Source organism: Xiphophorus couchianus, chromosome 6 (genome assembly GCF_001444195.1).
Source record: "Xiphophorus couchianus chromosome 6, X_couchianus-1.0, whole genome shotgun sequence".
NCBI classification, from domain to species: Eukaryota; Metazoa; Chordata; class Actinopteri; order Cyprinodontiformes; family Poeciliidae; genus Xiphophorus; species Xiphophorus couchianus.
The window spans coordinates 6855314-6882813 of record NC_040233.1 but is presented as its reverse complement, the minus strand read 5'-3'; the positions used below and the strand labels follow the sequence as shown (position 1 = coordinate 6882813).

At 40.3% G+C, this 27500-nt stretch overlaps 1 protein-coding gene across 9 annotated transcripts in view; it reads left to right on the top strand.

Moving 5' to 3' along the window:
- The window catches only part of ctnnd2b (catenin (cadherin-associated protein), delta 2b), a 169037-nt gene that overhangs the window by 76087 nt on the left and 65450 nt on the right, over positions 1-27500 (top strand). For all 9 annotated transcript variants that reach the window (XM_028020776.1, XM_028020774.1, XM_028020778.1 and 6 more), the window contains 7 exons: positions 10136-10170; positions 12313-12429; positions 18788-18939; positions 19028-19201; positions 20605-20750; positions 22716-22954; positions 24102-24233. In XM_028020776.1, coding sequence (XP_027876577.1) covers positions 10136-10170; positions 12313-12429; positions 18788-18939; positions 19028-19201; positions 20605-20750; positions 22716-22954; positions 24102-24233 — 995 coding nt within the window. The remainder of the gene's footprint in view (positions 1-10135; positions 10171-12312; positions 12430-18787; positions 18940-19027; positions 19202-20604; positions 20751-22715; positions 22955-24101; positions 24234-27500) is intronic.

Here is a 27500-nt window from a genome sequence, read left to right as displayed (position 1 = left end):
ACATTATATAATTGAGTTCGAAGATTGCGGCCCCATTTTAGTTGCTTTCAATCGTGACACTTTGTGATGTTATTGAACAGATTCCCTATTGAATTCAGAGTGAGCCCCTAATTAGCACCAGGCTATGTTACCTGTATCAGTTTGCATTGCATGTAGATTAAAACAGTGTAGACGGGTGCAGTAATATTGTAAGTTTACTGCATCTGAAGGAGTGTAAGATTAAAAGAAGCTAAATAAAAACAACATCTGCATTAAGTTGTCTCTTGAAATCCCCTAACGTCTCACCCCGCATTGTTTAAAAAAACAAAGATGGCTTCCAAACTGGAATGTGTTTGCGATTAAAGAGTAGCTGGTCCTCTGTTGGATAGCAAGAGCAAAGGAGTTTAGTAAAGTGTAGAAAGCTGGTAGTGCTGCTTGGAGGGGGAATCGGTCTCTGAAGTGACTCCGGTTTGTCACGCTTGCTCCTTAGTGTTGTGTAATAGGGCAGTTTTCCCAGGGTTTATGGGAGACACACTGTCAATTTCATTGCCGGGGATAAAAAGGACCCAAAAAAAAAAAAGTTGTGACATTTACACACTGCTTGCTGCAGCAAACTGGCCTTGTAAGTCCAAAGTGTGTAAGACCTGCACAGAGTGGGTCTCACACCAGCTTCTTCTCCTCTAAAGGTCACACATTTGGGATCATATCCTGTTCAGGCTTTACCCGCTAGCTTGCAACAACAACAACAACAAAAAGCTGCAGCTATTACCTTAGCAACACAAATACACCGTGGAGGATTTTAATGTAGCAGAATGCAGGCTGTTATCAGATACTCGGCAGTCATATTCAGCTTTCTTATGAACGGCGTTGGCTTATCTCTGTTTTTGTAAATGTAATATCGCATAATAGCCTGCACCATGGAAATGTACCAGCAGAAATGCCGCCTGCTGAATAATGGGTAGCGTCAGGTTTGGTCATTTGGAGGTAAATAATGCTGGGACACACGATGAAGGTGACTACGTTTGAATAAAGCTGAGCAGCATTATAATAATGTAATTCCCGCCAGGATATGTTACAGTAGAGATAAATGATTTCCCCACAGTTATTGGTATCCTCACAACTTATTAACATCTTACGCCGACTGAAAAGTGATTTGATTAAATATAATTGTATAATATGCTGCTGCATGCTTTTGGACAGATTTGTTAGCAGCCCTAAGGTCGCCACTAATGCTTACATTATAGTGTTTAATCCTAATTAGTCTCAAAGTTGCCTTCAAACTTTTCACCAGCCATTTCTGTTCCTGAGAAATTGTTAGCGATATTGTTAGCTCCAAAATCACTCTTTAATCGACATTACGAATGAGTGAGTTAGCCTAGATGAATTAACCGGAGCAGTTACAAATAAGGTTAACAAACATGCTTCAGAAAGAAAACATACAAGGAAAAAAACAATCTGCAAGACATTCAGTCAAAGGGTCAAAGTGGATGTTAACGATAATTCAATAATTGGAAGCGTGGCCAATCCGGACAGAACGGCTTCATTCACTTTGCCGAAACTGCAGGCAGACTACGCTTCGTAATCGTAAATCTACATCATCCTTCACAACTTCTTCTTTTGTTGGAAGTTGTGAACAGAACTGTTTGAAATTCCACCAGAGGAATCCATGTAAATGAGAGAAAGCCCAGATGGAGAACTGAAGGGAGATTAGAATTCAGAGGAATTGCATTGGAACGCAATGAACAAGCTAAGTATAAGAAGGTCCTAAATATGAATTTAGATATACAGTACAGACCAAAAGTTTGGACACACCTTTCTAATTCAATGGGTTTTCTTTATTTTCATGACTATTTATAAGGCAGAAATCCCACTTATTAACCTGACAGGGCAGGTTGACCTATGAAGTGAAAACCATTTCAGGTGACGACCTCTTGAAGCTCATCAAGAAAATGCAGAGTGTGTGCAAAGCAGTGATCACAGCAAAAGGTTGCTACTTTGAAGAAACTAGAATATAAGGGCTATTTTCAGTTGTTTTACACTTTTTTGTTTAGTGCATATTTCCACATGTTATTCATAGTTTTGATGCCTTCAGTGTGAATCTACAATGTCAATAGTCATGAAAATAAAGGAAATTCATTGAATTAAAAAGTGTGTACAAACGTTTGGTCTGTACTATATATGTCAGTGAAAGGCTACAAGATCCATCTCCAAACAGTTGCCAACCTTATTTGAAAGTATAAGGTTCTTCGGACAATAAATATTTCAGACAGGACAAACTCCTGCCTAAGGTCAGTGGGCTGTTAGCGATCAGTTGTGCGCTTTTGGTGGATAGTTAATGTAACAAGGAGCAGAAAACTGACGTCGTTGTTTTTCCCTACATCCAGTCAGAGTTTGCGCAGCATGTTCTGGTACTGCTGAAAGGAAAACGTAACCCGGTTCTGATCACATGGACATAATCAATTCTGTGTGCATCACGGTGACAGCAGTGTCAGGTTCATGGATTTGAGATATGGAGTGATTTAAAAAAAATAATAATTTTTTAAACGCAGAAAAAACAGAGGAAAAATTAGAACGAAACAGAGACTCTTCTGAGTTTAAATTAATAACGACATTTATTATGGTACGTCAGATCCGCTGTGTTTCACCTTTGAGTGACGTTTAATTTCATATTCAAAATATTTAAAGGTAGCTTGAATATTAATATTTATATTAAATGCCTTCTTAAGACAATTGAACAGGGCTATATCTAGGAAGTTTTTAAAGAGGGCTAAAAGGGGACCAGTGATGATCTTGGGGTGTTACACCAAGATAATGTTTAAAGTACCGGTACACTGTAAAATATGCAAATGTCACCACAATACCCTCAAATAGATACTAATCTGAGCAACACCAGTAAATTGTCCTACATGCTTCAAAAATGTCAGCTAGTATTAAAAAGTGATCTGTGACACAAACTTTTTTTTTTTGCAAACAACAGCTAAATTGCAGTTTGGAGTCCACACTTTAGCTGCTGCAGCTCATATAAACCTTTAAGCCAATAGCAAAACGGGGCCTTTGAGCAAAACATCTTTAAGCTAAGATATGATATGCTATAACTTTATCAATCCCCCACAGGTGAAATTAGAGTTGACACAGCAGACATTTACAGGTTGCTTGAGTGACTTATTAGCTGTTAAATATCTCACTGTCAAGCTGTGTTCGGCGCTTGTTGGGAAAACAACATGTGGCTGATTCGTAAAGGCAGAGAGGTTCTGGTAAAGTCCGGAGAAGGAGACGTATACACGGGCTCTCAGCTGTTGATTGTATTAAGGAGAGGTGCTGAGCCAGTTCAGGCTTTCATTGCCTTTATAACATTATTATCCTGACTCCATTGTGCTAATCTGCTTCTGCTGTAGCCAGACCAGACTTTGTTGTTCTTAAAAAAAAAAACCTCACATCGGACCGTTTTCGTACCCATTATCCTATCTTCGGTCCGTTGATTCCTCCCTCCTTGGCCCGTGTCAATGTGAAGCTAGACTTCCCTACCGCAGCCTGACAACCGACCTCATTTTCAATGTTAGCATAACTGTGTTTTCTGGCAGCAGAAGCAGACATCGCTGCCAATATCCATCATTATGTATAAAGCCGGGGTAATTGATGGCCAAAGGAAGTGAGAAAAATGAATGTTGATGAGGTTTTCGGGATGTAAAAAGAAAAGGACTAGCTTTGAGCTTTTCGTCTTTTAACATTGACACTTTTTTTTTTTTTGCTTTCATGTTAATTCAGACTTATTCGCATCCTTCGAAGATGCTTTAAAAGTGCAGCATCAGTAGCCGTGACGGCGTGAATCAAAGAGGCGAGAGACAGAGCTGACTACAAATATTGTTACTGACAGCCGGCGATTTGTGCCAAATTAACATCACGCAAAAATGATTTACAATTTTAGTCCACAGTAGAAGTTTCTCAGTTTCTCTGAGCGTTTGCACGTTATTTCGACGCAGCCTCTGCAAGACGACCCTATTAAATTAAAGCAGACCGTGCTTTAGCTTATGAATCTGTTGACTCAACCTGAGCCACCGTTGGATTCCTCCCCACGGCCAGAACCGGCCTCGCGTTCCCTTTTCAGGGTGGCTCCGTTATCTCTCGCCCTCTTTCTACAAGAGGGTCGGCCCTCGTGGTCAGCGCAGATAACAGATAATATGGAAGGCATTGAAAAAGATGGATTATATGGACGGGGCCTGGGGATGTGTTTATTGGGTGGATAAAATGACAGGGTTTTCATCGCTATCTCTGGCATTCGCTCTTTTAAGCCCCTCTCGTTGGATTCAGCAGAGCTCTCGTCTCTTTTGTTCTCTCTGGCCATCATATTCAGCCTCTCTGCAGTGTTTACTTCTTTTTCTATTATATCATATTACCCTCATCCCTCCCTCCCTCCTATCATTCTCTACCTTTATGTGCCTCTTTTGTTCTGTTTGTGTCTGTATCATATTTCTCCCCTCCGTCTCGCGCCTCTCGTTCTCTGACCGCTCTCCTGTTTTTGTCGCCCTTCAGTGGAGCAGGCCGGAGTGCAGTGGTTCAATTTGTAATGTTACCTATGGAATAAGAATGGCACACATTTTTTTTTATAAAATGTGTCCTTTTTTGTGGAGCTGAAAATATGAGGTCAGAGTGTACAACTGGGAGTTTATCATTATTTGGAATGGCTCTTTCACACGTTCAATTATCCTACTGAAAATATCAAGCGGGGCTTTTAACTGGGGATGGTAACTGTGCACCGGGGCAGTAATGGAGACTCTTTTTTTTTTTTTTACCTTACTCGTATGCTTGATTGGAGTCTCATTTCCTTCTTGACGTCAACGCGTCCTCTTTCTCCAGAGGCGGCGCAGTCTAGTGGAGCCATTTTGTAGGAAGGTGGCATTTAGGTGGGGCTTTTATGCGCTTTCCAAATTTTGTGAGCTGCAACCGTTTGGGTTAAACTTTGATTCTGGCCAAAATTGGAATCCACAAATATAGACACTTGCTTTTCTTGCTTATGAAAGGCATTTGTAAAAGTAATCGCAGGATAATTTTTTTTCCCCTAATTTTGTCACATTTATATGTTAGATTCACAAACCACTGATTTAGGTTCATACATAATAAACAGGGAGTTTGGTTTTAGTGCGTGTTCACATGATGGCCTCATGTGGCTCCTTTAGTTTTGTCAGCCTGACAACAATGATTGGATTCTCTCCTGTTCTACCACATTCCTAAAGGCTAATTCACACTGAAAGATTTTTATGCCAATTTTTCTCCTTCTGACAATCTTAAAAACATCCAGATTGTCAGGATGGCTCTTAAGATCCATCCATCCTTTTTCTAACACCCTTGTCCCTAGTGGGGTCAGGAGGTGCTGGTGCCTACCTCCAGCTAACGTACCGGGCGAGAGGCGGGGTCACCCTGGACAGGCTGCCAATCTGTCACAGGGCAGCACAGAGACAGACAGGACACAAAACCATGCACACACTCACACCTAGGGAGAATTTAGAGAGACCAATTAAACTGACAGTCATGTTTTTGGAGTGTGGGAGGAAGCCGGAGAACCTGGAGAGAACCCACACATGCACAGGGAGAACATGCAAACTCCATGCAGAAAGACCCCGGGCTGGGAATCGAACCCAGGAACTTCTTGCTGCAAGGCAACAGTGCTGGATTTGCAAGTCTGCCATTTTAAAACCTTGCTGCATGAACCAGGGATGAGACGCTCTATGTGGTTCCATAAGACGTGTTGCTCCAGTGGTCATCTGAGAGGAGGCAGTTGAAACCCTGGACAGTTCGCCTGTTCATCATCACAGGGCAACACTCAAATTTGAACCCAGGAGCTTCTTACTGCAGTTCAACAAATTTAAATCAAAGCTTTCATTTTGTTTTCCTGATTCCGTTGAAGCACATGCAACTAACTGCTTGTCCTCTCCAAATATCCTGCCAGAGCACTGTGGCTTTGAATAGTGACAGACAGGAACAGTTAATTACCTCATCCTAATTTACTTATCAGTTCTTAGGAAATGAGGACAGAGCTTCTCTTAGTATGACTTTCACACTCGAGGGAAGGTTTGTCCAATGTTATCATCCCATTTTAACAAGGTCAGTCGCTTCAGCTCTGGGGGGAGAAAAAAGAAGAAAAAAACAGCTGGAGGCATTTTGAGGATAATCCAGTATTGTTGCCAAGCAGTTTAATAGCATGCTGTCCCTTTTTTTCCCCCCGCTTCAGATTATGGTGCCGTTTGTTACGCAATATGTCAGTGTTTTCAGTAAGGGTCACAACAAATTCATGTCATTCTCGTCTTTTCTGTTTTCTTTCTGCATGTGCCCTCCCCCACTCCTCCCTCTCCTTTCACACGCAAACAGAGGCGCACTCACACACTCTGCCCCCAAAAGCTGCACTACATCTTTAGCAGTGATGAGGTGCTGTGGCGTGGAGTGACCTGCGGCACGAGAACTGATCACGTTGTCAATTAGTCCTCTGTTGTTCCACTAATGACTCTGTCAGGCTCTATTGATGCTTCAAAAAGATTCGCAGGTGTTGGGAGGAGAGAGAGAGAGAAAAAAAACGAAAAAGAAAACTGACTCTGTGTCTGGGGTCAATAGGCCAGTGAGTCGTTTCAGTCTGGTGAGGACTGATTGGGTTTACAGTGGGGCGAGACTTTGACATTTCTACAGGGTCGAGCTAGTGTGTGGTGAGGCAGGTTGACTTGCTGGATGATTTCCAAAGGGTGTAGAGGTTTCCCCATCTCCCTCAGTGGGATCTCCCTCCCATGTTCCCTCTGTTTGAACTCACAAAGCAGAATTTTAATTCCAAGACCTGAAGCTTCTCGGTGACCTATTTACTCAGATCTGGGTCTGTGTTGTGACACCATGCAATAAAGAGGTGTGTTACTGCATACTCTGGTATGAATTCAATACTTTGTAATTAAGTTTGAGATATAAAATGTTTGACTTTTAAGTATGTTTGTGTTTTTCCTTTAAATTATTTTGCTCAAACCTAAAGGTGCAGGTCTCTGCAAAATACTTTATTCACATATTAATATGATTTGTGTAAGTTTTTTCTAAATAAAGTAGTTTGGGAGCAAATTGAAGCAAAATCTTCTCCGAGGCAGTGTGGAGAAACTGACATTACACTTAACAATGATTTAACACCTGTCATGAACGTGAAGGAATCTTTATGAATGTTTACAACTGTTGTCATGAAGTGTCATTCGGTAAATGATGACACTTTTATCGCAAAGTTGCATTAAAAGTCCATTAAAAGTGTCAACTTTACATTATTAGGTCAATAATTACAGTTTTAATACAAAGTTCTATAAAAATCTGCATTAAAAAGTCAATTAAAAGTGTCAACTTTGCATTAAAAAGAAAAGTGTCATTTAAAAATTTCACAAAGGAATCTGAAACTAAAGTTTAGATTTTACCAGGCTAGTATAGATCCGATACTGATATCGACTCGGTATCGATATTATCGATATCCTGGATCGATCCGTCCACCTGTGCCGCACAAAAGTGTTTACATCTCTTGAACTTTTCCACATAAGTAATTAATAACTGCATTGTGTAAGGGAACCATACTAACACGGTTTGCAAAAATGTTTCTATATAAGGAAATTTGAAAAGTATTTTATGCATTTGTGTTAAGATCCACTCTGATACCCCTAAATAAAATGCAGATGATCACCTTTACCTCATTGTAATCATGCGCTAAATGATTACATTTAACGCATGATTAATGCGGTAAATGTGATTTAGCGCATTAATTACATTAGGTTACATTTAATTAATGTAATTAATCATCAATCTGGTCTTTATGAAAGTGTGGCAATAAAAAAACCCAAAACATTGCTGACAGAATTTGGGGTCAGTTTTGAGTCCTGATTTTTACATACGCTCTCCATCCGATCTGACTTAACCTGATCTGCGCTTTTCAAAAAACAAAAAGAGCAAAAATCTTAGCCTCTTCATGTTGCAAAGCCAGAAGAGACGATGTATGTGCAGCAAGAGGTTCTTTGACAAATTGTTGCCTTTGGAGCTACATACCGAAGTAGGACAGACTCTTTTAGATTCTCATTTATTAAAAATTTTAATATATATGCATTCTTTTTTATTGCACTTTGCAATTATGGACTTTTTTTGTGCTGTTGTACATGAGGTCCCTATAGAGGACACTGAAGCTTGTGGAACTGAAAATGCAGAAGCTGAGTCGGTCGGACCAAATAATAAATAGAAGGAAACTGTGTTTTTTACCTGGAAATTAAACTTTTACTCCAGATTGAAACCACCTGTAACTAATGTGATGTATTGTGTGTTTTTCATGTCTCCCTTTTCCAAAAAAAACCTTTTTAGATTTTCCCCTCCTGTTCTCTCCCCTCCCCTTAAGCCGTTTATCTTTCCCTCTGTGTGTGAACAGATTCCTCCTATTTCTCCTTTTTTCACTGGACTGTTTTTGTTCCCCACCTTCATCCACCTCGCTACATGCAACTACTTGATGTTAACAACATTTGGCCTCCTTCCTCACAGTTTGCAGCGAGGTGTCCGCGCGAGCGCTCATGTTGCATTTGGTCGTAGCTCGGTCTCCCACCGGCTGCTGGGAAATAACAGGCGCTCGCCACCACCGAGGCAACGTTTTGACACCAGCAGACAGACGGGACCGGCCTGTCCTTCGCTGAGGAAACGGCCTCTCTCGCAGAGTTAGCGTAGCTACCTCACAGAAAGCAGACTGGCGATAATAATCCTACTTCCAGCCGGCTCTGTTTGTCTGCCGTAAACACGCTCCCGTTTTAAAAGACTTTAGGATTTGGCCGTTTCTGTAACGCACCGTGCGTCCGCCTCACAGCTTGTGTTTGTACACATGTCAGGGCGCGTCTCTGGTTATAACAATGCCTGATGAATGAGGGGCCGCCATGCTGGCTGAGGGCTCCATTAACACGTGCTGCTCTGCTACTCGCCGCAGTCCGTCACACTCTGCATACACGCATACGCAGCGGAGGCAATCAGTGGGGTGATTTAACGGCTTCTGGTCTCTGTTTACGGCTAGCCGATGGAGTTTGTCATTTTAGGTCTTTCGTTTTTGGTCGGGCAGCAGATTCCCAATTGGCAACACACTTCAGATGACTTTAAAAAATGTCAATTTAGAAGGTTTCAAATATTTACTTTACTCTGGCAACGTAATGTTATTCCTAGTAAATTTCAGTGTAGTTCCATTAGATTTGGATGAAAATAGTCAATTTAAAAAGGCTACATTGTCATGTTTGAAGCTACACGCTTAACCCACATGCAGAGACACAAATTGGAGATGGAAAATGACTCAGATAAATAAAGTTTATTTTTTCAAACATAAATATTTGGTGTGGTATGTGATATGTCTTGGGGCCACGGGATAAGAATCGCCCCGTGGCCCCCTGCCTTCGTGCTGAAGGCAGGGGGAATGTTGAACTGAAAAAAACTAGTTCAGGAACGAGCTTACTGAGTGAGGTGAGGTTCGTCCGCTGGGGGGAAACTGAGGTTGGGGTACTGGAGCCTGGAAAGCTGACGGGAGGAGGAGGAGTCCAATCCGGGGTCCGATTGCTGGAGGATTCTCTGAGGTCGCAGATGGGAGAGTCGTTGGAGGGCGGGCAGGTAGTCAGACTGTCTGTCGGGTGAGGAGCCAGGCCAGTTTAGATTGTATGCCCGGAGTTTCTTCAGCGGAGGTTCTTGGGTCTCGGTTTTGAACGTGGGCTTCACAAGGGGTACTTCTCCACGGCACCACAAGAGGCATTCCTGCAAGCAGAAATATAAAGATAGATTCAGGTTGCTGGGAGCAAGGATGAAAACACAGAGGACTAAGCTCAGGGGGCTCAGAGTACCGTTAGAGGTCAACACTCAAGCGTTGGAGAACCGGCCGCCCACTCCTCTTATGCTGGCGGTGATGATGCCGATTATGCACAGGTGCGCGGGAACCACCCTCCAACAGACCGCAACCTCATGGCTCCTCCTGGTGGGAAAAAAACAAAAGAAAGCTCCCCACAAGACCAGACTCCAGCACCCAACATACATACCTGAGCTAAATACTGCAGCATTTCAGTACAGATATCACACTGACATCCAGTGCAATAACAATTAAAGTAGAGCACATTTCTAACCCGGTTTTGTTTTTATTGTTTGTGTCTTGCAGCTCAGCAGATGAGAAGTTTCGCTGGAACCACCAAGGTAATCTAAAATGTTGCAATATTTGTTTTCGAATCATACATTTCTTCCTGCATTTCACCTCTTGTAAAAGCCAAGTAAAACTCAGCAAATAGTCCCCGGTCCTTATTCGCATGGGGTGTGCGTCACACAAGTGGCAGACAGAATCAATGGGCCTCCAGATCATTTAAAAGTCAAATGAAAACACCTCACTGAGCTTGACCACTTTTCTGACAGTGTTTTAGTTGGAAAAGGAAAAAAAAGAAACATGCTTGACACTTGGGTCAGTCTTCCTGCCTCTTTGTCAGCCTTGCTCAGATCTATAGGATGTGGAGAGCAGATTGATTAGTTGAGTGCGCACTGGGTGACCTCTGTCAACAAAGAAGTGGCTAACACAACGATCCCAGAGGTTTTGTGGTGAAGACTTTCACTGTCCGGCCTGCTGTTCTCTAGCTTGACCACTCAGCCAGAGACGGACTCGGTTTGTTCCACAATAAACCCATCTGCACTCCAATCAGACCCATAATCGTGTCATCGCTCACAAATCATTGAAAAGTTGAAAAAAAAATGCATATATAACATTTGTTTGGATAAGGTCGTTATGACATTTCTGATCATCTCTACACTTAAGCTTAATAAAGCTAAAGTCCACAACCTGCTGCTGCTTTTTATGCTTTTAGTTGTGCAAATATTATGTTTGTTATAATACAAAAGCCCGAGGAGTTCCTCAAGGTCTCTTTTTTTCCCCCCCTTATATTTTAATATTGTGTTATTTTTATCTATAAGGAACTAAATGGTTGTGGTTTAAAATGCATCCTGGAAGCCAAACACTGGAATGTGCAGAAATTTCAAATGACAGCTAAAAACATGACTATTTACGGCAGCTGTAGCATAAAGGTAAAAAATTATTCCACTGTCGTATGGTATGTATGGTATCGTATCTTCTATCTCACTGTATCTTATCTTGGCTATTTTTTTGTTTCCAATTAGATTTTTAATTTCTCTTTCTGTACAGCTTAAATTTTACTACAATATATGACTGCTTTGTTTTTAGTGTAACTTTCTCTGTGTCTGTGCTCCATTTTTTTCTCTCCCTTTAAAGCACGTTGCTCATAAATAAATCAGCCTCGCTTCAATTCAATGAAACATCGCAGTCAGTCCTGAAAGTGTTATTTTTTTTTTTTGCCTATAGAGGCAGAGGCTTCGGCCTGCAAAGGCATCACTTGAAGTTAATAAAATAGGCCTCCTAAATCCTCCCACTAAGGCCGCTACTATTAACGTTCTCCTTCCATCTCTGTAAGAGATTAATGCTGCCGCTAAGACTCATTTGTAAGCTTTTATCTTCCTTGGCAGCCGTCTCTAACTGGAAAACACTGGCCGTGCCATCAGCCGCTGTCTGACAGACAAACGGCTCATATCTCAGTACAACGCGGACCTCAGTCCCGTAAGATTTGTTGCTAAATGATCAGCTTTTTACCCTTGATCTACTGGGTTTATGATGGCAGTGTTAAGGAAAATTCTTTACAGATTTCTTCAGTTTTTGCTCTTTTGTCAAACTTCCACGTATATGATCAAACAACATTTTAACTTCAGACAAAGATAACCTTAGAAATTACAAACGTAGTCAAATGGTGATTACATTTATTAAGGAAAAAGAGCTATCCAAAACAATAACAGTTATGGGAAAAAGTAATTACCCTTAGCTGGTTGTGTCAACCTTGAATGATCATCAGGAATTTGCAATGACAACCAATCACTTTGACTTTGCTATTTTTAGTAAGGGTTTTTTTTTCCAAACCACATTTATGTCAGGTGTTTTTAACAAAGCAAAAATAATCAATTGCACCACCTCAATTCTGCTTGAGAAAAAGTCTAAGATATTTTGAATTGAACATTTTTTGAAAAGCTGAAAAGTCTGAAATTATTAGTCGGTTATTTATTGTCACACCCACGGTTACTAAATTAACATCTAGTTGTTATTAAAACCTTAAGATCTTTTTTTGGAACATAACTTGGGATTTCATGGATTTAGAACCCACACTAGGTGAAAAATATGCAAGTACGCTCAGGTGAAATCCAGGAGTGCTTCTGTAATCACCTTTAGAAATCTTAACATAGATGAAGACAGATCACTTATTGCCTTTTCACTGTTTTATGCACATGTAGATGGACAGAAGGACATAGAGGAGGAACTGACGACTGGCCTGGAGCTCGTAGACTCGTGCATCAGGTCGCTTCAGGAGTCCGGCATCTTGGACTCGCAGGACGCTTCTACAGGAGACAGTAAGATAAATGGTTTGCACTGCAAAAACAAAATCTTTCTAAGTACTTCTGGTCTAATTTATAGTGTTAATACATTAATACGACTGAAATAAGGCCAAATTAACTCCTAGGTAACTTTTAAGTAAGACAGAAGAGCTTGTTTTAAGGTAATAATTCCTTAATATTGATGAAAAAGGTTAAAGTTCCGCTACCAGTGAAACTGGCAGACATTGTTCCCATGTTGTAAGTGAAATTATCTGCCAGTGGAACAAAATTAAGAAATTGACTTAAAACAAACTCTTACATCTTGCTGAAAAGTTGCTTATAAGTTAGCTTTGTCTTATTTCTAGATATTTGCACTTGAAATGATCAAAAATACTTGGTAAGATTTTTTGTTTTTTAAGTGTGGAGATTGTGGCGGGGGTGTCATAGGTAGTGTGTCATTGGGGATTTTTTTTTTTTTAAAATATTGAAGAAACACATGAATTTACACAAATGGACACCAAATTATAAAAAGTGTCAACAATATCAGTGTCTTTGAGTGAACCCTGAACTCAATCCTAGAGAGAGTTTGTGGGCAGGACCCAAAAAGATGTGTGAGCATGGCGGCATGACACACAAGTTCTGTTTGTAGGAAGCTATCGTCAGAAATCTGTAGCAGTACACCAGGAACATTTGACCCAAGTCAGACCATTTTTATTGCAATTACACCAAATACTAAGAAACTGTAAATAAGCTTTTGAATTTGAAAAAGGAAAAGCAAAATTTTATTTTTGCATTTAGCAAATAGGAAGCCTTTTGGCTTATCCAAACAGACCTAAATCAGGGAAAGTTTATTCGGCTTCCATGTAATAATGTCAAGGATTAACGAGAAGTGTAAAAAAAAAAAAAAATTAAACTGTAGAAAGTAATAATGCTTATGGGAGAAAGAAAGTCTTACTGGGGGTGCACCAATTTATCTACCAGCCCATTTATTTGCGCCGATTTCCTTAGTTGTGGTTGGCCGATATTTACATGTGAAGACGATCTGATCTACCTCAGCAAAAGTCTGAAAATTTACCACCGTCCTCTTCTGCTCTCCTGTGTGAAAGGTTTGACTGACAGGCCGGCCCACCAGATCACGTACCAACTCAGTGACTTTCTTCCTATATTTAGCGACATTTTGGACAAAAAATTGATATTGACCAAAATCGAAATTGACAAGTCAGGCTTTTTAAATCTCAGTCATCGACGATCAGCCAGAAAACTGCAATCGGTGCACCGCTAATTCTCACATTGAGCTAATAGAAATAATTTTGGCAATCCTTACACCTTGAAAACAGGAAAAGGTCATCTGTCTTTTTTAGCCAGAGAGACTATACAGTATATACTGTATATAAAACATTTCAGCATCCATTCTCTTTTGCAATTTTCACACACATTCCTGCACTATGGTGGCTTGATAAACTGTAGCTGAGCAAAGCCGCGATAGAAGTTGCCGGTAGGCTCATGGGAGGGGTGCCATAAAAACACGGGTCGTTTTAAATCCGCCGCGCAGCGATGTCATGAAAACAGACGCGCTCACTGAGATCCCAAACCACTCCCTGCGCCTTCCCGCTGTGATCTCCCTGCGCTCGGTCCTGGAGATGATACCTGTGTCTTCGCTACACTCGACCCTTGTGGGGGTGAGGTAGCTGTCAGAAGACACGCAGCGCTGTGCCAGTAGCTGGATATGCTAATCCATCCTCGCTGAGATGTCAGCTGGCCTGCTGTTTGCAGAGCGGAGAGGAGAGGCAAACACACAAATATGTGGCTACTGTACTCTGCAAAAGCTCTGGGGGAAAAAAAGACGTGCGTGTGTGTGTGTGTGCACACTAACAGTGGGAAATGCATACTTCTGCACTGAAGGCACCACAGACAGGTGTAGAGTCCTGCAGTGGTTGCCATTAGATAAGTACATCACCATGCACCAAATACTGGTACCAGAAAATCTGCTTGATATTTATAATGTTCACATAACAGTTATGTAACTCACCACCTGATTTATCCCAGAAGTAGATGGATGAAGGAGAGTGAAGGTACAGACCGGACGTAAACGGACAGAAAGATGGTGAATGGAGGGAAAAAAGAAAAAGCAAAGCCGAGCTAAAATGTTGCTTATTTGCTTTATTTGTACCAACGATGCAAATATGTCTGAGCAGTTTGTCAAAGTCAGAAGAGTCGTCTCTGAAATGAGGTGCAAGTTTTAAGGTTTTTAAAATGCTGATTTTCCCTTAACAGCAAACAAGCTGCGCCAACCGAGGCTCACGATTAAATGCTAATCTCTACGTTTTGTTTACATGGTACCGAACAGGAATGTTTTATTTTACATCTGCTCACTTCAGCCTGGTCAGAGTTCTGGGACCGATTTCTGGTAGCTGTTTTTTTTTTTTTTTTAAACCAATTTTAGCTTTTGGTGCATCGCTACGACGAGTTAATATTATTCATCAAACGAGAAGTGACTATCGTTTTTAAACAAGTACAAAGTGATTTCAGTTTTTTTACAATATGTGCAGTCAGCTCTACTGGCTGCCAGTATAAGACTAGAACATGTAGTTTCTTACCTTAACAAATCAAATGTCCATAAAAGACAAAAGTTGGAAGCTGGATAGCTCAAAAACATGAAACTGAACTTTGTTGTGCTCTTCTGAAGTCCCAGTCCCTGTTCAAAGGTAGCGGCATAAACAGCTGACATATTCAGTTCGGTTTTATTTTTTTAATTAACTGTTTTTATATATAGTCAAATATCACCCTAGGCTATTTGGTAAGGAAAACAAATCCAGTAGAGATACAGAAATATAGAGACAAATCAGTCCACTCATACAGACGTACACAAAGTCAAGTACTTACATGCCAGCTGGAAACCGGTTGTAAAGCAATGTATTCAAGTTGAACTTAAAATGCTATACAAGTTTTATTTCTAAAGAGTTGTATATCTGTAGAAAGTAACTTTATTCCAAATAGCATCTTCCTCTTTTTTCTCTCCTGGATTTCATCAGAGAACAGCGGTTCTTACCAACCGATGGTTTAAAATAATTGGAGAAGTTACCAAAATTAAGCCCATTTTAATATAAGTTTCTCTAGAATCTAAAACGATGCATTAAATCAGTTTGCATCCATTGCAACATAAAATAGCGTAAAATACAACCTTTCTCATACTTATCTAAAGCATAAACGTATAAACTGCAGCCAGTAGGGTGGTAGTTGCACAAGAAGCTGCCCAGGTCGCTCATGTCAGGAACAACCACTGATTTCAACATATTTTTACTCACGTAAAAGTAAAAAGTAGTCATCCAAGGAATTAGCAGTATTAAAGTACTAAAGCAGTATTTGGTTAAAAAAAAAAAAAAAAAGTCTACTCAAGCACAAAGTAACTGATCAAATGATCAATCTCTTAATGTTTAGAGTTTGGATCATTAGATGGACCAACATATAAAGTTAATTGGATATTTTGATATTTCAAGGATGAAAATGACACAAATCCATATACAGTAACAAAAAAACAAACACACAAATCAGGCAAATGAAAATTTCTTCCAATATAAAACTTCCAACGAAAACTGCGCCGGGTGAATGTTTTGGCGAAAACGTGTTTGTTCTTTCAGTGAAGTTACTCACAGAGGGCAGAAGACCCAGAAATTTTACTCAAGTAAGAGTAGCAATACTTCACAATAAAATTACTCAAGTAAAAGTAAAAAGCACAGCATAGTAAAAAGTACTTCTTTTTTTTTTTTTTTTTTTGTCAAAAAAGTTACTCAAGTAAATGTAATCCCGTAAATGTAGCTAGTTACTACTGAACTCTGCACACAGGAGAGGGGAGCAAGCAGAGAGTCTGCTCTGTCTCATGCTGCGGAGCAGATCAGTGGCGCACAGCAGCAGACTACAGAGAGCGTCTTCAGCCTTCACGCCGGTGCTGTTAGCCAGTGTGCATGATAATCTGCGTGTCTCCTCTGCATTCACCCTTTTGGGATCCACATTTTTTCTTCCTTTGTTTTTTTTTTTTTTTTTAATGCTTGCATTCCCGACTCAGCACATCCACAGACGGCCATCTAGAATATCTCTCTGAAATAGAAAACGGATGAAATATTAAAATGCCTCGATTGACGACTCCGGTCACGAGGAAAACCACTCTGCCTTTTTTTTTTGTGTGTGTGTGAGAGAGAGAGAGAGAGAGAGAGAGAGAGATAGAAGAAAACGAGCGGGTCTATCCGGGTCAGAATATCTAACACAATTACATGCTTCAGGTGTACGCAGATGTGCTAATGCGTGAGATCACAAGGCATGAGCCATCTGTGAGCGTGTACTCACTTAATTCTAATATAACCTGTGGATGAATGGCAAAAACAATAAATAAATAAATAAAACTGCTAAGACGTGAAGATGGAGGGCATTTGGCTTCAGCGGTGCACGGGAGTTTCTCAAATGGATTCAGTGAAGCCTTCTGTGTTTGCCGTCTGACTGATAATGCATTTACGAGGCTTTCGTTCTTCTTCTTTTTTCTTTTTTTTTGATTCCCAAAAGGCTCCCCGAGCCATACATAATTATGGCTGTTTATAGGCAGATTAGTGCTTTGATCAGCAAAAGTGGATTAATGTTGGGATTTATCAAAAATTACCGAGTATTTTAACGTCTGAGCATATTTTTTATTTATTTTTTTGGCATGTTTTCATAAGGCTTCCAGTCTCCGGTTCTCCTCAAAAAGATTAATTTAACTTTCAACTTTACACTTATTGGGACCATCAGGGCACATTCCAACTTTGCAGCTCCGGCGCAGCTTGAGAGTTTGCTTTGTTGATGTGGTTTTCTCGGTGCGCGCGCTCACATCTGCATGTTCTTTGTGTCAGGCTTTGTTGGCACGTTCGCCCCCCCCGCCCAAAAAAGAAAAAGAAGCGATACAACGCGTGACACTTCAAGAGCTTCTGAAATTCAGACGAAGCGGTACCTAAAATTAGCAGCGAAGCTTCGTTTTGGTGCTGTCATGCTCAGGCTGCGTGCTGCTGCGCTTCTTCTACATGTTTTCTTACAAAACGCTCATCTGACGCCTTACCTACAGGTGCTGACGGTTATGATGTAAACAAAAAAGTACAAAGGAAATTAATCATCAATAAATATTATGGATGTAGACTGATTCCCTCGACTGCCTTTTTACAACATCAGGGTTACTAGTCTAGTTACTGTCTAGTTTTGAGCTCCCACAAATGTCGGCGCTGTTTGCAGATGATTTAAATTTGCACGTCGCTGTAGCCGTGACGGGGCGCTGTGCTGCGTTTGTCCCAGAATGCTTTAGGTTAATTGCTTTACCTTCCCCAAAAAGTCACTCATCAGACTCCTTCAGTGTAAGGCAATTAGTCTTGGTCAGCACAATCTCACCATTTAAAAATGCTACAGTAGTGCAAACAAGCAGAACTGATTCTCGAGAAAGAACAAAAAGCACAAAAACATCAGAAGATGTTTGGGGAGAATAATCAATTCCTACATTGTGAAGTTGTCCCTTTTCCAAACACTTTTGCATCGCAGTGTGCAAAACAAAAGCTAAGGTACAAGAGAGAGCAGGAATGGAGAGGTTCAAGGGTCACAGAGCAGGAGAGGAAAACACTAAGAAGATGCCATAGAAGTAAAGAAAAGGCAAATGTGTCTCTTAAAACTAGAAAACGTGGAACTTTAGCTAATCGCACCTCAGCTGTCAGCCAGCACTCTCTGTCCTTCTCTCATCGTTTAACTTCAAGGCTCGTTACAAACCTGCCGCTTTTTCAAACCCATGCAAAACATAATAATAATAAAGTAGTACGTTGTGTAACACGTGGGATGTAAACTAGGTTGCAAAATGCCTTCAAGGCCGCAGAGAGAATAAGTCTTTCCAGAAAAGATCGACTGCTGCCAGAGAGAGAGAGAGGAGAATCTGAAAATAGTTACATAAAAACGATTTGACAGAAGTGAGACGGAGGTTTGAGGTGGCTTTTCGACAGAAGTTTGCTTCAGTCGGTGACGTGGCCTGGTGTCATTCCTCGCTAAAGTGCTTCTCACGCTCCTTTTCTCGGCGGCTCAGATGTCGGGGCGGGTCGGTTGTGGTTTCGTTATTGTCCTCCTGACCTCTCCATCTTAGGAGAGGTCAGGAGGATTTCTATGTCTTCCTGACAGAACGAGCACTTGACTTTTTTTTTTTTTTTTGCAAAATATCTCAAGATTTAACATGTTTGTATCAGGTTTGTACTAGCGACCACACACTCAAAGAAGCACAACATTACAGAGGGTTGATTATTAAAGAAATAATGATAAAGTTCTTCTTTTTTCCCCACTTTCTACGTGACGCCATGCTTCCGCTTTCAGCTATTTTAAGCCCTCTCTTTCAATTTCCTAACAGGACAAGGACTGCTCTCTCAAAGCGCTTTGCAGCTCAACAGTCAGGATGCCTATGCAGCTGCCGGTTACCATAGCAACCAAGGGCTGACGCTCGGGGAAACGGTGGCGGCGCGCGGCGGGCAGGTCGGAGGCGCGGTTCACAGCTACAACCAGGTGAATGTCTCTTCTTCTCTCCTCCCGACCCACCGCTGACGTTCTCGCTGAACCTGGGTTTTCCTCTCCCCCCCTCCCACCTGTCCAGGTGACATGCAGCCGTGCAGCTGCCCAGTTGGTGGCCACGGACTTGCCCTCTCAGTCCCAGAGAGACCCGTTTGCCCAGCAGGTCCTCGGCAGCGCCTTACACATGTCCACCGACGGCGGACCCGCACCTGCCGGACCGTCCATGTATTACTCCTGTGCCACTTTGCCTGCTCAGGTACTCGGTGACGGTTACGTTGTGTATTGAAGGACCATCGAATAATCGTCCCATGCGGTTGAAACGAGGTTCTGGAAACTCTGCAGCTGCCTTTTTGTTGTTGTTGTTGTTGATTTTTTTTGCAGCGATTGCAGTTCAATGAACGTCTATATATTTGCAACTGAGAGAACAAATCCAACATGGAAATAAATGTGGCAGAACTATCAAGTCAAAGCTGAATTTCATATTTTATTTTTTGGCATTATGCTGCTGACTTTGCTCATTTTTAGCAAACAGTTTTTAATTACAGAGCACTGCAAAAAGAATTCATATACCATGTTTTTTTTTTTGGTTTTTTTTTCTCCATTACAACCTGAAACTTAATTTTATTAGTGATTTTCTGGTTCTTGGAGCAGTTTTCAGTTTCACTTCTGTTTTTTTACGGATGGATTGGAATGGATTCTGTTAGACGGTCCAGGCTCGTTCTATTATTCATAACATAACTCTGCTTTATGTAAAATGTATTAACATTAAACACAGTAAGGAAATAGAGATTGAGCCCAAATGTCTTTCCTCACCAAATCCTGATATGTAAAATTAAACTTTTGATAATTAGTTGTACAGAGTGACAATAGATGGAACAATAGACGGTTTTATGGTGCAATTACTAAGCCTCATAAGCAATGTTTTTTTAGCATTTTAATTTTGCATTTTGTAGGCCTTTTAGGCTGTAACGTAACAAAAGCAACAGAATACATCTCAGTGTCATTATTTACCAATATTATCTGATTTCACTTTGAAAGTTCAGACCAAAAAAACGTCACTTTGTTGTTATGATTGTGTAAAACGGAAGTATTTTGATTCGCTGTAGTTTAGTCAAGTCTGCCAGATCGCACATAATATAGAAACTTTGTGGCTGAAGATTTGCAAAAAAAAAAAGAGTTTACTGATCCTGTTTTTGCATGAAAATAGTCAAGTTTCCTGTGCGTTTGAACTGAAATAGATTGGTTTGCGCACATATTGTCATTTTAATTGTGTCCAAAGAACTAATCCTGTGTAGACAATGAACGATCAGTGCTCGGTCTGGCGCTATGTGTTTTTTTTTTGTTTTTTTTCTACAATTCAACTGGAGGATTCATCATTCCATTTATTTAGCAAAAATTGTTGCTAAATAAAAATGACGAGTCAACCTGGTTTTGCTCACGGTTGCTTTTTGTAAATGTCAAACCCTTCCAACCGTTCAGCTCTTCATGCTCGTTAGAGAGTTCGTCTCGAGCTTTTCCTTTGTTTATTTATGTTCACAGATTGAAAAAAAATGAATAAATCTTAAATGGAAGACCCAGGAAACTTTTTGAAGTTGACTGGCGTTCCCTCTTAATGATGTCCAAATGATTTTATTTAATTTTTCTTTTCCTGGACTGCAGCGTGTCAGCTCCCCTCTGCAGGCGGTGGGATCCCCCACCAAGCTGCAGCGCCTGGGCTCAGCCTCCGCCGACATGCCCAGCTACGCCACGCTGCAGAGAGTGTCTTCACCCAAACAGTCGCCGAGCCGACTTGCAAAATCCTACAGGTCGGTTGAAATTCATTAGAACTACTTCATTTGCGCGGCTTTCCCTGTTGTCGTCGAGGGATTTTTCTTTGGCTACCAACATTTTCCAGTAGTTTTAGAACGATAACGTCTTAAATTTGGTTTACACTGTAAAAAAAAAAAAAAAAAGCCTCTACTTTTATAGTAAAGTACCGGCAGCTGTGGTTGCCAGAAATTTACAGTATAGATACGTATTTTACTGTTTTGTTTTTACAGTGTACCTTGATAGCAGCAAGCGGCCCCTTTTTTATTCTGTAGTTTAATTTTGTTGAGGAAATAAAAATGACAGAAAATGACACAGACAGCTTTGTCAGTATGCCGCTTTGATTATGTCTTGTGATTTGCTTTTCCAACACTAAAATCTTCCACCACCGACTATGCAAATGAGTTTGCTGTTAAATAACAGGTTTCCACATTCTAACAAGCTGTTGTACAAAGCTAATTGTGTGGAAACACGGCCCAAACAAGAGAGCCGTCAGCTGGACCAATGTGAAGGAGTTTAAAATACACTTCAAAACTGTAATTTCACAGTGTGGCGGATTAAAATTTTAATTTCCGGGTTATTGGCTCTTCTAAAACATGTAGAACCATTAAAGGTGCACATTGCCTCTTTCAGTCATCATCACCAGCCTGTAGAGGCCCTGGAAATATTGACATTTTAAAATAATTTAAACAGTTAAAATAATTAACTGTTTTTATTCACATGTGAAATCATTTATCGTACATCCAAAACTTGAAAGGGATTTTTATGACGGTGCATTCGGGTGTTTGTAGATAGAAAAAAAAAAAGAATTAAATATTTGCTGAAAACTCAGAAATGTTGTGATTAATCTCATGCGTTTTCTAGAAAACTTGGAATTTTTCAAGAAAATTTTCAACATTTGAAATATAGAAACCTCCAAGTGTTTTGTAGAAAATTTCTGATGTGAATCTAAAACTTAGATTTTTTTTCTAGCAAAGTTTTTTTTTGTTCTAGAACATTCGTGAGATTACTAAACGAAAAAATTAGAGTTTTGTTTGGCAGAAATTTACTACAGTTTTTCCTGAAATGGCCCTAATATGCTGCAGCAGATTTAGCATTTTTGCTTTAATGAAATGAAATGAAGGCATCAGGTTTTGAGTTTCTTTTGGGCTCATTTGAATACATTTATTTTCAGTAATACGAACAGGACCTGATTCACTTTCTTTCAAAACTTTTGCTATAATTAGCGACATTTAATGAAGAATAAAAGCTGATTTGGGTGCAGCAGAGTTGGCATCTCACTAAAAGTTTCTGGATAAACCTGGTTTTACCTTTTATTAAAACTTGGTTATAGAGAGACTAATACTTAGTGTTGTACTTTACTTTTTCCTCTACAAGAAAATTATGTTTGTGACAATTTTTACCCTGATTACAAATTAAAAGTCTCCATCTGCATCGACAGGCCAAATTTGTATCATATTTGAACTACAATTGGGGGACGCACAAAATCAGTCTAGGGGCCCAAATGGCTCCTGGACCGCACCTTGAACACTCCTGTTTTCAGAAATTTTGATAGAATTACATCTTTGTGCTTCCTCTACACATAAAACATCTCAATGAAACTGAAGATAGCTAAGGTAGGTACAATACCTAACTTCTTCCCTTAGCTTCCTTTAGCAACTGCTTCCACAATGAAGTGTGTTGCTAACTCAACCTGCTCGTGGTTAGTTTGGCGTGTTCTCTGATTTTAAAAATCTTCTGTCTATGCCTGGCCAATTTAGCTGAAAATTATCCAATTTTGGTCCAATGTAAACACATTTCCCCAGGCTCCATCTCTACTGAACGCCATTTTTTTGAGTAAACGATGAGGAAGAAGAACTCCACGAAGGAGACCGTCACTAGACGGAATGTTTTTGTTCAGACCTGCTGTTATGAAATGCCGAAACACAAAAGCGATAAAACACCTGCTCCTCCCTTCCCTGCAGCACTTCATCGCCCATCAATATGGCGGCCGGTTCCTCCTCCCCGCTCCCCATGGCCACCTCCCCCGGTGGGAACCACACCTCATTGCCCATCCACCAGCTCAGCTCGGCCGTGGGAAGCTACGCCACCCTGTCGCCCACCAAGCGCATGCTGCATCACATCGGAGCGGACAGCTACAAGATCTCCCACGAGCTTTACGCCAACGCAACCCTGCAAAGGCCTGGGAGCCTGGCAGGTCGAGGTCAAGGCAATTTCATTACTACTTTTCGAACGTGCGTGTTTGTCACGTCCCGTGAAACGTTCGCAGCGCGTTGTTTCCTTAGTTTTTTTTTGTTTTGTTTTGTTTGTTTTTGTGGCTTCCGTGTCCCTCGTCTGCTGTAAACTCCGTTTCTGTTTTGTTGCGATTCCTTTTCATCAACGATCTCGTCAGATTCGTGGGTTCTCTTAAGGGCTTTCTTTAATTTTTGTGGATGCTAGTTAATGTGACATGAGCCCGATATCCGTTCATGTGTGATTAATGTTCAGCAGCTTGGGGACAAAGTTATGATAGAAAACACATGCCACCTAATGTCTGACATAACCGGCTTCATGTTTTATTCAGAGTCCATTAGATATTTTTTTTTTTAAAAGAGGTGGATGAGATATGTTGCCTATACTGCAGATAATTGTGTTGTATGTTTTTTTGTTTTTTTTTTCAAAAACCATTTCAGGGTTTCATCTTTGTCAGCTTTTCAAAATACGTACCGTAGCAGTCTCACCTCTGGCAACGATGTGTAAAAATCCTTAAAATTACTCTGCTCATTGTGGAGGAAGGGAGGATACATACAGGTTCTCACAGGTTCTCCCTAGTGGCCAGGGCTGAAATTGCAGCTAAATGAGTCATGACAATGAAACCCCAAGGTGACTGAGAGTGATGGGTTCTAGAACATCCTAGAGACTAATCAATTAAAAATTATGAATTATGAATATAAGTGTATAAAATAAATACTGGCATTTAAAAAAAATAACCTATATTTATTTTAAAAGGGTTCTTTGGGGTTATCAACAAGGCTTTGGTTGAAAAGGTTGTTTTCTAAAATGGAAAATGGATTTTTGTCCACTCTGAATAAATGTATCTTAATTAAAGTCTGGATTTTTCCATAATTTCTAGTCTGACTATGCAAGTTTAAATAAAGACGCATTTATTTTAAGATTTTTTTTTTTACACATCTTCACAAAGATTGTCAAATAAATATGAAATCAAACAAAGATTCTTTTACATCATCCATCTTCTTCGTCGGCATGTCTAACATGGCTTTTAACACAAAGCTATTTGGTGACAATCATCAACAATATTTCCACACAGCAGAGACGTGTTTGTCTAAAGTCAATCATGTCGTGTCCTCCAGGCTCCAGGGGTTCGTACAGCAGCCAGCACAGTCACCTGGGCTCCGAACTGCGGCCCCTTCAGTCCCCCGAGCATCACATTGATCCCATCTACGAGGACAGAGTCTACACCAAGCCCAACCTTAGAGGACAAGGTGAGCGGACATATATTGACAGAGGTTGTGTGTTTAGGGCATACAGGGGGATGTCTACAAGTACTGAGGTCTATTAAGCAAAATCCCACAAGAAAGGAGAGGGGGGTGCAGACAGGAGGTTTGACAGATGGAGGCTAAGCAGAGAGTCGACACATCGAACAGGAGACAGAGCCAGAGGTGAAACAGAGCTGCACTGAAACGATACAGAGGGACGGCATTAGAACTGTTTTGCAACTATCCAGAAGCAAAATTCAGTGTAAAAATGGCGTTGGTGTTTTGATCGGCTGCAGTGAGAAATAAACAGAGTGCCCAAAAATGTTGTACTCAAGTAAGAGTAGCACTAGTTCAACAAATTTTTGCTCAAGAAGAAGTAGAAAGTAGCCATCCAAGAAATTACTCAAGTAAGAGTAAAAAGAATAACTGACCAAATTATCGACCATTTGATATTTAAAAGTTACATCATTAGACGGACCAAAACTATAAAGTTAAGTGGAAATTTAAAATGGCAATAATTTATATAGGTAACAAAAAATAACAAAATCAGGCAGAAGAATATTGCCAAATCAATTTATTCAACATAAAAGTTATGAAACTTTAACAAAACCTGCAGGCATGTGTGTCTGTTGAATTTTTGGTTAAAGCATGTTTGTTTTTCCATTCAGTGGGTAGAGAATCCAGAAATCTTACTACTAGCAATACATTATTATAAACTTACTCAAGTAAAAGTAAAAAGTACAGCGTAGTGAAAATACTCCTAGAAGGAATGTTTTTTTTTTAAAAAGTTACTCAAGAAAATGTGAGTGAATAAATCTAACTAGTTACTACCCACTATGGAGGTAAAGTCAATTCCTATCTTGTGCACTTGATATTGTAGCATAAATAATGTTTCCCCAAAAGTTGGCCTGCCGTCTTTTATTTATTTTTGGTCAAAAGCTCTGTGGCATACGCAATGCGACTCAGTCACTATTAAACAATATTGCACTTTACACATGTGCTTCACAATTGTAGCTATACGGTGCTCATTATTTGCTATGCAGGCACTCTGTCTGCACCAGTGAAAATTCATCCACAGCATGCCGATCAGTGCCAGGAGAGAGCAACAGATTTCTTTGAATAATTCAACTTATGTCACCACTATGTGGCACTCAGACGTATGTAAAACATTAAACCATGCTTGGCTAGGCTATCATTAAATCTGGTTTGGGAAATGGCAAAAGTCATTTAAAGTCCATTTCATATCCTTCACAAAAAAAGTTAGTTTTATTTGAACAGTTAAGGATTTTTTTTGTGATTGTTTCCTTGCAGAAAACAATAATTTACACCAGCTTCCTGTCTTAAAAAGGTTAAAGTAATTTTCATTATAATTTTACAGGTGAGATGGTCAAAGAGGAGGATGTTTTGGCTGGGAAATTGCTTATTGATTTTCATATCGATTCATATTTCAGAGACTAGATTACTGATTTAGACAAACATATGAGACTTAGATGTGTTAAATAAATGGCTTTCTATCAAAACGCCCCCCGTCCCTTCCTTTACTGTGTTTTTTCTGGCCTCCTTTCTTCAAAAGCTAACATGAACGGAGGTAAATTGTCAGGATAAACAAATAAAAAAAAAATGTTCTGTTGAATATTTGCAGATTTGCCAAATGGTTAGAAACACCACTACGCCTCCTTGCAAAGACCCGTTATGTGTTTTCACATGTAGTCACTTTCCAGTCACATATTTGAATTAATTTTATGAGAATTTTATATGACAAACAAACAGAAAGTAGTGCATTAAAATTATTGACTGTAATGAAAATGACACCTGCATTTTCTTGGCTTGTAAGTTGTTCCATAGATTCAAATGAAAATGGTATTTGACTTGTAGATTATTTAACTAAACTCCAATTTATTTTCAATATAAAAGAAAAGCTGAGGTGTTTTTAAAGGCAACATTAAGCAGAGATTACTGTTGGGGTTTATTGAGAGACATAAATTAAACAGATCTGAACTGGCTCCCATCCGAAATGACATACATCCAGCCCCGTTTTGTCAATAACTTACCAGTCATTAGTTGCAACTTTACAGAATATTCAGAAAAGCTCCCTTAGGTAAAATAAAAAGGGCGCATGAAGCGAAATCCAAGGAGTTTGCTGTCGAACTTGCATGGTAATAAGGCCAGGAAGACAACAGGAAGGAGCGCTAAACACCTGCAGAGTGTTCCTATCCACTGAACCAATTACATTCTGAAATCAGCCCGTAAAAGACGCCGCCACACGATACCTTGAATAAGGCGCCGGATCAAACAAGCACAGCATGAAAAGAGCAGAAACAGGCACAGCTTGATTCCCGTCAAGCAGCGGTTTAATGATGTTATGTTCCAGCCTGGGTTAATATACATAGGAGATCCTCTCCTTTCTATCTGATGACGGAAGTGCTTTTAACCAGACCAGGTAGGCAAATCCAATCGGGGTCTCGGTGGCAATTTGTCTTCCAGTCACAGTCTGTTAACTGATTAGTCTCAAAGATGAAAATTAATCTCAATTAATCCCTTGGGCGTTAGCCCGGGCGCCTCGCAATCAACATAAATCAAACGTGTTGAAACGTTGTTGGAGCGGCGCCATGGATCCTGGTCGCCTGGTTGGGTGAACGTCACAGCCAGTGGAAATATCACGCAGGAAGAGAATAAAATGAGCACGCTCCAGTTCATTCAGAACCCAATTTCCATCATATAGAGTCAGCTTATTCAACCGATGCACTAATATGGACTTAAAGGATTTTGATGCTGATAGCACCAGGAGAATTAAGTAGGAAACCAAGGAGTTTTGAAATAACAAAAAGGTGATCTCCGATTCCGCACTTATATTCAGATCGATGAGGTGGTTCGGGTTATAAAGGAGTTGGAAACGAGCAGGCCGCACACCATCAGGCTCTGCAGGGGATCCTGTAGTTGTCTGTCTACGTATACGAAAGATGACCCAACTTGACTCCCACAGAGACGCCCAAAGCGTCGATTACATCACCCAGGTCCGTCCTGGACTGTTTTACGATCCGTTTTTGTCTGAGCTACAGTTTGAAAATGACCTTTTTTTCCATCATCAGTCCCACATCTTTGCAATAAAGTGAAATTAGCCAGGGAACAGGAATTTATAAAGGCTTGCTTCCCATGGTAAACCGAGTGCATTCAGCAGAATTGAACCCTAACAAAAGAAAACAAATAACATCCCACAGATGTTATTTGTGGGATGTCAGAAGCTTTGTGAGAATCTGAATGCTAAATTTCACA